General features: G+C 41.4%; 1 protein-coding gene across 2 annotated transcripts; it reads right to left on the bottom strand.

Moving 5' to 3' along the window:
- Positions 1-6097: 6097 nt before the first annotated feature.
- On the bottom strand, positions 6098-9025 carry CYP98A3 (cytochrome P450, family 98, subfamily A, polypeptide 3). Of its 2 annotated transcripts, XM_087400382.1 has the most exons (4): positions 8076-9025; positions 7485-7882; positions 6708-7378; positions 6098-6618 (listed from the first exon to the last, which is right to left on the bottom strand). In XM_087400382.1, the coding sequence occupies exons 1-3, from the start codon at positions 8599-8601 to the stop codon at positions 6749-6751; spliced, it is 1554 nt and encodes a 517-aa protein (XP_087256508.1). In that variant the 5' UTR covers positions 8602-9025; the 3' UTR covers positions 6098-6618; positions 6708-6748. The 2 variants fall into 2 exon arrangements, with proteins under 2 accessions (XP_087256508.1, XP_087256507.1); XM_087400381.1 differs by having other exon boundaries at positions 6098-7378; positions 8076-9024.
- Between the last annotated feature and the right edge of the window lie 2464 nt (positions 9026-11489).

Consider the following 11489-nt stretch of genomic DNA (forward strand, 5'->3'; position numbering starts at 1 on the left):
AGCACCTTTTCAAAGACTGGTGAGAGAAATATGTGATAGTTGGCACCTTGGGTTCAGGTGGAACAGGACTGCCATTCTTTCCTTACAGGAAATGGCAGAGGATTACTTGGAAAAATATTTTGAAGATGTAATGCTGGTAGCAGCCCATGCTCACAGGGTGACTTTGATGGCCAAAGACTTCAACACTTTGTCCAGAGTGAGATGGAGGTATGACAAGCTTGTTCATCCTGTGGAATGGCAGGACATAAAGATGAGAGACATATTATTAATTCCACCTACAAGGAAGTTGAAGGTAGATGAGGTTAAGGTTGTTGAAGTAACCCACTCAAAGAACACCAGAGGGAAGGCTACTTATGAGGAGTCACTGAAGCAGTAGATAAAAGAAACAAAATCTGTTATAGATGTGGAGACTGGAAAGAGGGAGCTGCAGATACATAGAAGGTTGCAGGAGCTGGGCCCTAATATAGTTATCCATATTGAGGATGAATTTTCAGTGAATGATGTTGATTTGACAAAACCATGCTTGGCAGCATTGGCTCATAAGAATGAGTATTGCTCAGATACTATCATTCTTGCAATGCTCTAGTAAGTGTCTATTATTTTACATTTTTTGCAAAACAATCCTCCTTGTACCTCCTGTATACCCTACCCTAATTATTTTTTGGTCTTATGCAGCATGATGAGAAGATGGCTTAACCCCTCTGTACAGCATACAGTCATATTATTGATCCTGCCATTTCTTCTAAGTTAAGAGATGCAAAGGAAACTCCCATCAGTATTTCCAACTGGTTCAGACACTGTAATTTTGAAGTTATCGATGTTTTGCTACTTCCATACCATAATAGGTATGTGGGTGACTGCTTCTTTTAAGATTCTTCTTTAAGATTGAGAACTCTTGTAGCCTTTGATTTCCTAATGCTTTTTTCCTTATGCAGTGACCACTGGAGTTTTGTTTCTATTGACATCCAGCAGAAGCAATGCTTTATATTCAACTCTCTTAAAAACACACACAGAGAGCTGAAATTGTAAGTGTTGTGTGTGCTTTTTGAACTTAAAACTTCATTATTTTGATATCATACTAACTAAATTATATGTATTGCAGTTGTATTAGAAGGCTTCTAGATGCATTGGATCACTGTCCTCCTAATGTCTCTCTTTTGGATTCAATAGAGCCAATAAATCTAGAGTAAAAAGTCGTTCCCTCTACTGATGTCTATTTCATGCTATGCCTTTGAACTTATTGAATAATTTTGTTTTGTTCAAATGTTAACAGTTTCTAACATATCTTTCCAACTGTACAGACACCACAACAAGATGATTCAAGTAGCTGCAGATGGAGAGTGCTGATCAGTGCCAAATATCTACTTTCAAGCTATTTTGAGAAAAAACAGCTAGATCTTGTAAGAAAAAATAATTTTCATTTAGCTTGAAGATAATTGATAATGATACAAAGTGTTCTAAATCATCATATGCCATTGTAGATGAAAGAAGATAGCTTCAGCTCAAACTATGTATATAATTTCAGAGCTCATACAATTTGGAGGTTTTTTAGCTATGCCTCCCCCAAACTTATTGTACCAGCTACTGTCGAGTTGGGTGAGAGCTCTAAAGTACAAGAAGGTATCATACACCTTGATGCCACAGATGAAGCTGATGTGGTGCCACAGGAACAAGGACCTAGTGCTGAGGAGGAGAAGCCACAGGAGCAAGGACTTACTATTGATGTTGTTGAGGAGAAGATGGAGCAGCAGCAAACAGATGCTCCTGGGGCAGTAGAGGAGACAATGGAGCAGCACCAACATACTGTACAGGACAGGATGGAGCAGCAGAAAACAGATTCTCCAAAAAATGATGATAGGGAGAGCTTGGACCATGTAGAGCAGCCTCTGGATCAAGCTGTACATAAATAGAAAATGGATGTCAGGAATATGTTCTACATGTACAACTAAACACTTCTATACAAAATTTTACTTGATTGAATATAAAGCCTTTGTTTATAGAGTCTGTGTTATCTCAATTTTCAAATTTTCAATGTCTTTGCATTTTATTGAGCTCTCTCTTCTTTTGAGCAACTGCAAAAAAGCAATATGAATCAATAGGGTAAAGTAAACTAATAGCAGTGCTTAATGAGACTAGGATAAATTAGATGGTGTACCTTTTTATTGTTGTAGATAAATAAAAAGTCGTTTGAAATAGAACCTTCTGTCTCAAATAGAATGTCATTGCGCAATCTAGCTAGGGAGTAACATTCTCTTAATGAGATATTGACTAGCACATCACCATTCTCAACAACATCAATATCAAGAAGTTTATTTTCTGCACCAAAAGAATCTTCATCTTGATCCATTGGGACTAGTTTTGTGCCTAGCATTCGACTGCGCTTATAATAAAAAGAAAAAATAAAATTTTGTGATGCAACCATGTACTTCAGTTGCATAGAAGGTTGGACAACCTCACAAAACCCTGAACTACATGTCTTCTTATCCCAACCTTTATCCAAAAATTGTGGCATGCATGCCGAACTTGTTGCTTTAACTGTGAACATTGTTTTTGAAACCTTCACTGGAAAGGTATTAAACAAGTCCACAAAAACTGTGAGAGGCATGCATAAAGAAATTTTTATTATCCTTGTGGCAATATTGGGCCTCAGAGCTTTCTGTACTTCTTTGAAAAGCTTGGCCCTATATGCCTCTGTAACACTAGAATGTGGGTGAGGCCAATCCACTAAATTCCATGCCGAAAGGTCTTGTTTCCTTAACACACCATGTGTGTTAGCAGTGTCCGACAACTGATAAAAATGATCAGTAAAAAATATACCCGATTGAGCTAGCTCTGTTGCACATCGACCTTGGTATTGTTGTTCTCCTATCGATCCATGCAGAACATCTATAAATCCCAGAATACAATCGATGTTTTGCCATGTCTCATAACGATGAAGGGTATAAATCTGAAATAAAATAACACAAGAATCTCAATAAGCAAAGAAAGAAAGCTTCATCTTAAAAATCCATACACCTCGTAAAGAAAAAAACCACAATAGAAAAATATACAATTAGGCCTGTGTTGCGGAAGATCATTTGGATAGTCTCATAAGACAAGTTCTTTATGCATGTACACATGCTGAATCAAAACTTCTTTCACCGATATCTTCCCTCTGGTGATTTTAAAATCTCGTACTCTTCCCTTCCATGATGCCAAGAAAATGTTTTTTTTCTGGGGTCTTTTTCTTTTGCTAGGTTGCATGAGCACCCATGCTCCTTTCGAAACACTAAACCTTTCCCAAGTTCCTTCCGTTTTGCTATTGTTATAGATTCAGAAAATCTCCATGGTGAATAAAAACCATGGCCGTTCTTGTGGAAGACGCTCTGTGGATGATAATGCTATGAAGGCAGAATTATACCACACATCCTTACCCCGTCGACCTGCTTCTTCTATTTCTTCGGTAGAGAATTCAAGTATAGTCTATTCCAGAGTCATCAAGGGAGGTAGAAGACTTTGTCAGCTTACTTCGCAGAGGATTTTTCATTTAGCACAAAAAATTGAGGGAAAAGAGGCATGTTACATGATAGACCTAGCAACCTACTAGTTCTCTGATGACCTTGCATGAGAGAGCATGAGAGCATGAGAGAGAGAGAGCTACCTATTGAGGATACCACCCAAGCTCTTCCAATCGAATTAGTACAATTGCAAAGTATTACTCTGTGTGTGTGTGTGTGTGTGTGTGTGTGTGTGTGTGTGAGAGAGAGAGAGAGATTCCACCCCAAAAAAAAAAGTGTGTGTGTGTGTGTGTGTGTGTGAGAGAGAGAGAGAGAAGTGGCACATGTCCCACCACCACCACCACGTTTGATCATGAAGTTTTTTTAGCTCCTAAACATTTTCCCTCCAATAAAAATTATCTCTTTCACGCCCTAAAAAACTACTTGTGAAAGTCTTCCAAAATGAGAAAATTGATACCACCTCATATGGAAAAGAAAATCTGCAAGCTATAGAAATCTCTTTAAGGTTTGAAATAGGCGCACTGTGCACAGAATGCACTATCACTTTCTTGCATCCGCCTTGCAACTTATTCGATTCAGATCCACTCTTCACCATCAAAAATACTACAAGAAGACATCCTTCTTGTTTGCATACATCATCATCGATTTGATCATTTCTGATTCCAATAGACATCTCAAGGCTGAAGCAAAAGGTTAGCTCATTTTGGAATTTAACATGGACATGGGAGAACCCCATGATTTTCTTGGAATAGAAATATGGAGGCATGATACATGCATCAAACTATGGAAAGCAGCATCAAATTGTCATCCCTTGGGAACTCTCCAACTTCAGATCCTCATCAATGCAAACAGATCATTGATAGCTTGATCTATTCAACAATCAATAGGCCCAACATCTCTTATGTAGTTGGTGTGCTCCTTCAGTTCATGGAGAGTCCTAAGAAGACTCGCCTTATTGCAACAAAAAGAGCACTCAGATACTTGCATGGTACATGGGATTATGGATTGCATTATGCCAAGTCATCCGACTTACTCTTCCATGGATACGCAAGCAAGAACGGACCAACAATCGCCTTGGTCTTTCGCTAAAGTATAGCACAAAGGACCCACCAATGCTACATGTGAACAATCTGGTTCAAAAGGCTTCTATCATAGATTGAGATTATTTTTGGAGACCCTTTAGTGCTTGATTCTAACAATATAGGTGTATTTCGTGCTAGCACAAAACACATTGAATTGCATATCACTTCATGAAAATTTCCTCAATGAAGAGATAGACATAGTTCACTATCCAACTTTTTTCCAAGTCATAGATATCTACACCAAGCCACTTTCCCTAGACAAGTTCTCACACCTTTGACATCAACTTGGTCTTTGTCAATTGCAACTTCAAAGGAGGATTAGTTCTACAAGATATATTCAATATAAAGACTAAAGAGCAATGCACACTTTTTTATTGCTAAGCAATAAGTTTAAATAATCTCTAGGCAAGAATGCATGTAGCTAATTTTGAATCAGCTCAACTTTGTAACCATCTACTTATACTCTTCAATATGTACGGGAGTATGCAAGTCAACACAATAGGAATACCACTTTATATCAATTCAAACGTCCAACTTGTTGCTCATATTTATCAAACATCGTGCCTGCATGCTGAGCAACTTGGCAACAATATCGATATGGCATTTTGAAAAATGGTGGAAATACAATTTTTAACAACTCTCATCCTACTTTTTTGTTGTGATCAAGAGCACACCACAACTGCGACAAGTGCCTAGAAATCTGAAATTGTTGGCAATATCCAGGGGACTGGACCCAACTTTATAGGAGACATTATTAAAATGTTTGGTTTCGAGTGATTGATTCCTCGGGCTCTCTGGTATGCATGCCTGTGACTTCCTTGCAGTTAATCATTTGTTGAAAATTTTCAGTGAGCTTGTTTACTCATTTCTACACTCAAAGGTTAAAGTCAAAGGTGTGGCTCCTAAGTCTTTTCTCTCGTGCTTGGGGTGAAAGCATAAGAGTATTTCATCATGAGGTAGCACCTCATAGATTATACCCACTGGTTGAGGAGTTGAGAGTTTTTAGTAAGTGCCTATTCGTGCACTTAGTAAAAGATTTGGAAGCAAATAAGCAGGAGAGCGTGTCCAGAGATAGGAAGAGTTGAGCTTGAAAGAGCATGTTACTTATAATCCCATGCATACCATCAACTCGAGGGCATTTGGGAGAGTTTCGTTATGCTGTTGGCCTTGAGTAGGGAGTGACCTTCGGTACTTGCAAGCAATGAAAGTGCAAAGAAAGAAACACATAGCAGACCAGCTTGTCTCATCAAGGTATTCCAGGAGCATAGGCTTGCAAAACATGCACATTGACATACCTGGTTGGGCCCTTTGAATTGTTCAACATACCTCATCCCAACCTCTAGCCACAGCTGGAGGGTCCCCAACCCTGTTATTGTTGACAGCCTCCACTTCTCACCTTCCCTAATTACCTCTGCCAACAATATATTAGGGTTGCTCCTCTTTAGACCACTCTACTTACACAACCACCCATGCATCCCATTCTTATCCTGCAGGTATTTGTGCAAATTCTGTGCTAACATGAAGCCGCTTTGGTCTTCTATAATCAATCGCTCTGCATAGATTATAATCAGTATGGGCTGTTGAACTAAGGAGCAATGTAATACGATTGAGCATGTGTGCATTATGAACCTTCAGGTCATCACCATGCACCACACACTTGTCACAAACAGACTGATTACCTGGCGTCTCAACAGGATCAGAACAACAGTTGGTACTATGACACCTTCTCAATGCAGAAAATTATCAAAGATTACAAACACTCACGGATGCTTGTCCAATACAAAGGAGCTATAAACTCTGTACCTGCTACCGTTATTCCGAGAACCAAGCACTGTAGTCCCTGGACCAGTACGTAAGTACATACACTTTTGTTATGTATCTATCTCAAGAAATAAAAGAACATGTTGGCAAGTCTTATCTTACAGCAATATGGAGTAAGCCATGATCCATCCCTGTGCAAAGATGGGACTATTCTGCAGAAGCTTGAGGAATTCAGCTCTGATAAAATCTCTGATGATGCTGACAGATAGGTAAAGCATCTTGATACCCAATCTCCTTTGTAGACTATTCTGCAGAAGCTTTAAGCTCTGATAAAATTTCTGATGATGCTGACAGTTAAATAAAGCACTTTGATACCCAATCTCATTTGCACGGTCTAGGCAAGTGAGGCTATGTCTTATACAGATGAGCAGGCAAGCGAGGCTGTGCAACTGCTTGCAGGGGCTTGGCCATGAATGTCACAACTCCCGGTCGCTCGCTCATATCAATGTCATCTTCCCTCACCCCTTCTGGAGGCGACCAGGAGAATTGGTGAAGCAGGCGAGCAAGCATAAGCTGCACCAAATTCAGACCCAGCTGGGCTCCTGGACAGACTCTCCTTCCAGCCCCAAATGGCAACAATCTATAATCATGCCCTTTTATGTCTACATCCTCCTCCAGGAATCGCTCTGGTCGAAATGCCAGAGGATCTTTCCATATGGCTGGATCGCGTGCAATGGCCCATACATTCACATGCACCACAGTCCCCTTGGGCACGTCATATCCACCTACTTTCACATCCTCTGTTGCCTTGTGAGGAAGCATCAGTGGTGTTGGTGGATGTAATCGCAATGACTCCTTCACCACACATTGAAGGTAAGGTAGCTTTGAAAAATCTGTTTCATTTACGACACTTTCCATCCCTACCATCCGGTCTAGTTCCTCCTGGGCCTTCTGCTGCACTCGTGGATTACGAACAAGCTCTGCCATAGCCCATTCTACAGAGATGGCTGTCGTATCCATGCCTGCTGTGATCATGTCCTGAACAAATATTTACAATTGCTTTTAGTGGAACAGACACAAAGCAGGCCTGGCGTGCTTAATTTAACTTCGCAAGCAATGGAAAATAGCAGATACATCCACTTACCCAGAGCAGTCCTATAATATGTGTGTCCGTGAGATCATACTGCTTCTGTAATGTGAGTAAAGCATCCACAAAGTGCTGCTTAGCTCCACCACTCGTCTCTCTCGCAAGAGTGTGCTCCTGCATTATGACTTTCGTCAGGTTATCCCTCCGTGTCCCATGTTTCAAGAATTCTTCCGTTTGTAGGGGAAACATCCACCTTATCGAAGGAATGAATTCAGACATTTTGATAGATCCCCCAAGCTTCATTCCTTGTCCAATGATTTCCTTGAACTCCACCCCTTGTGGGTCGATAGCCCCTTGGTTATCTACGAACCTCTTGCCAAACGCAATACGCGTGATATTGTTAAAGGCCACAGCTGAGAGATACTTCTTTAAGACGATAGTTTTTTGTTCTCCGCCTACACTCACAAACCAGGTGAATTAGTTAGATGTTAGTCACTCACGCATGATATAAATGTTCATTGCAGTACGTTATTCTTTAGAATAATCAGGCAGTTTCCAATCGATTGTGTGTGTGTGTGTGTGTGTGTGAGGCGAGAGAGAGAGAGGGGGGGGGGGCGCAGACGGAGTGGTCATATTGCCAGCTCGCACCTTTTCCACCGCAGTCCTTGAATATACTTTCCACCATTGCAGCAACTTCCTCCTCTCTGAAGGGTCGAAGAGCTTCAAGCCTCTTTGGGGTGAACAATTCCAGCGTGCACACTTTCCTAACTTTGACGTAGTGAGGTCCGTAATCTGCCCAAATAAGATCTTGTCCGTCTCTGCTGAACAGATTCGCAGCTCTCGTCCGATTTCTGGCCGCGAGCTGCTGATCTTTGTCTTTAAGAACCTCTTTTGCAAGGTCGGCCGAGGAGATGACCACGTTTAGAATAGAACCAAACCAAACAGACATGATAGGGCCATAGTTTTTGGACCACTCCCAGAAGCACCTGAATCTCACTGGAGCAATGTCGTAGAGATTACCCACGAAGGGCAAGGGTCGAGGGCCGGGAGGCAGACGGTATCTGCGCCGGAGGAGCTGAGCAAGGAGGAGCGAGACGGCGATGGAGAAGGGGATGATGAAGCAAAGGTCACGGGCAGAGGGGGGGAAGGAGAAGGCGGATAGAGCCATGGGCATGCAGGGGCAGATGAGAAATGGAGGGGAGGCTGGGAAGGGAAGGATAAATTGGGGTGCGCTCACGAGCTCAAGGTGGAGGCTGTATGAAGGCAGAAATGAATGAGAGAGGAGATGGAGAGTGGAAGATGAATTGGAGAAGAGAGAGAGAGAGAGGTTTCTGCTGCAGCGCTCAAGAGGGAGAGCTCAAGGCTTGATGCTGGAGAAACATACAGGCAGAAACAGAGAGAGTTGAAGTTGTTACTTTAAGCAAAAGAGATGGTTGCAAAGCTCTGACCCCTAAGAAGATACACAGGGAGCAAGGGAGGATGACGTTTGCAAGCTCATCAATTGAAGCAGGGGGAGAGAAGGGATGGGCTGTTGGGTTGGTGAGACAGAGAATGAAAGAAAGGAGCGAAGAAGAGCTTTCAAGATGGAGTGTATTTCACCAAAAATGAGAGTGTATACATTTCACCAAAGCTTTTTGTGGTGGCTGCTGATGAGCCCATTTCTGATTGCAACATTGACCAATTCTGTTGTTTCCGCCTTTTGGCGAGCACTCCTCTCTCTCTCTCTCTCTCTCTCTCTCTGTGTCAAACTCTCGTTCTCTCTTTTCAGCAGAAAACCACCTTGGCACGAGAATCATACAGCCCCTCGAATTATCATAATTCACCCAAAAAATGATAGTGTGTTTCACCAAATTGGCTGCTGATGAGACATTGCTGTCTGCTCGCCCTCTGATTGACCTCAAATGCCACTCTCACCAATTAGCCTTTTAGTGAGACTCCCTCCACTCTCTTTCTCTCTATTCAGCCTTGGCACCTCCTCTCTCTCTCTCTCTCTCTCTTTCTCTCTCTCTCTTCAACAGAAAAAGTACTCTTCTCCCTCTCTCTCTCTCTCTCTCTCTCTCTATTCAGCCTTGGCACCTCCTCTCTCTCTCTCTCTCTCTCTCTCTTCAACAGAAAAAGTACTCCTCTCCCTCACTCTATTCAGCAGAAAACAACCTTCGACGGAACAGAATTGGCACCTCGTGCAAGATGGACTTGCAAAGAATCAAACAGCCACCGCAAATTTATCTGCTTTTCGAACGCAAACTCTACAAGCTCTGTTTATCTATACCTCCCGAATTCACTTTGCTGCTACCACCCAAGAGAAATCCTAATCAAGATGCGTTCGCTTATCTCGATGATGATGCCTTGCGTATAAGTGACGGAATGCTTGCCTCACCATCTACTATCAAATCCATCAGGATTCAGCTCAACCCTCCCTGTCTCTCTCTCTCTCCCTCTCTCTCTCTCTCCCTCTTTCTTCCCTGAATTAGGTAGCTAAAATATCAATAAGCTTTACAAGCTTATCCCCACCTACTCGAAACAAGGTTGGTGCAGTTTGGTAGTGTGAATTATTATTATTGCTTGAACCTTACAACCTTCACTTACTCCTCGACGTCACACCTAATCCCAATTCCCTTAAAGTCCTTGGGAGGATCTTCCATCAATGCAAAACCAAGTAATAGCCCATGCTTGCTTACAAGACACACTCAATTGGATGACACCATCTCAATTTTGACACTACATCTTATCGTTTTTTGTTTTAGGGTCGGCTTTCCTGATCACCCTAAACCCATTGTGCACATCTAGAGTTCATCAGTTGCCCTCTTCTTCTCAAGGTTCACGTCTTTTTTCCCCTCTAGGCCCTTGGCGCACAAGTATGCCCCAGAAATCTACAAGGTCACACAACCTGCAAATTTAATATAGAAACTTCCTAACTATGGAGCTGTAGCGTCATAATTTGGTGGCTAACCACTCTTGAGAGAGAGAGAGAGAGAGGTGTGCACACGCACAGAATGACTAATTGTACACCATATTGAAATGAAGAAGAAAGAGTAGGTCCCTTAGACAATTGACTTAGGCCAAGTGGAAAATTTCCACCTAGGAGTGCAATCTATGCTCTAATGTCCGCTCTCAAATTGATGTACTCAATATGTAGGGTGCACAAAATATTTTGGGATTTTTTGAATTGTAAAACTAAAAAAGAAAAATATAACAAATCAAAGTGTATGACTGTGAGGCTCCAGCTCACTACATTCTATTATTTTTGCTTTCATGTTTTGTGCTTGCAGTTTTGGATATTTTTGTCATCAAACATTAGTAGTGACAAGTTTTGAGAGAGCAACATGTATGGGAAGATTATATTTTTTTAGAAAAGTCTCTATGAGAGAGTTGTGGATCTCTTACTGGCTACAAGTTTGATTCTTTGCAAATTTTGTGATTCAACCATCTAGTTGAAGAAATAACAGCCTGAAGATATGGAAAAAGCACTTTAGACTCCTTTTTTTGCATGGATTTATGTGTAGGATTTTCAAGTGCAGTTTTGAGGCCTAGAACCAATGTTGTATGGAATCACGAGACGGTTTAAAGTCTTCTGTTGGCCGAATTTAGATTCCGCACCATTTGGAAGATACGGGCCTCCAAATAGGGTTGATTTTCTGGGGTTATTTTTATTTAAAAAACATGCAAATTCGTAACTGTGCTCTATTTTTGAAGCAGAGGGGTTGTTTTGGCAAAAGCAAGTTCGTACTTCAAAAAGTTAGTTTTTAAAGGACGGAAATGATCCCTCAAAAAGCAAAGATTTTCACCATAGCTCCTATCACATGAATTTCGAGGCATATTTCCATAGATCCAAGAAGACATTGAGATTGCGATTTGTGATACCTACCTTTGACTGAGATTGAGAAGATTGGAAAATGGGCATTTGTGTTGGTCAGGATGTAGGAGTTGTTCTAAGTGAAGGTGCATTAATCACCATAGGGCCAAATTATCCTAAGGCCGAAGGCTCGATTTTGATGAAGATTCTAGAAAGTGCATGTGGCAGTGTTGCGCTCTCGAAGTCTTTCGTTAAGTGTAAATAGGTAA

This window comes from Dipteris shenzhenensis, chromosome 29 (genome assembly GCF_047967505.1).
Source record: "Dipteris shenzhenensis isolate YYH24624 ecotype China chromosome 29, Dip_SZ_1.0, whole genome shotgun sequence".
Taxonomy (NCBI): Eukaryota; Viridiplantae; Streptophyta; class Polypodiopsida; order Gleicheniales; family Dipteridaceae; genus Dipteris; species Dipteris shenzhenensis.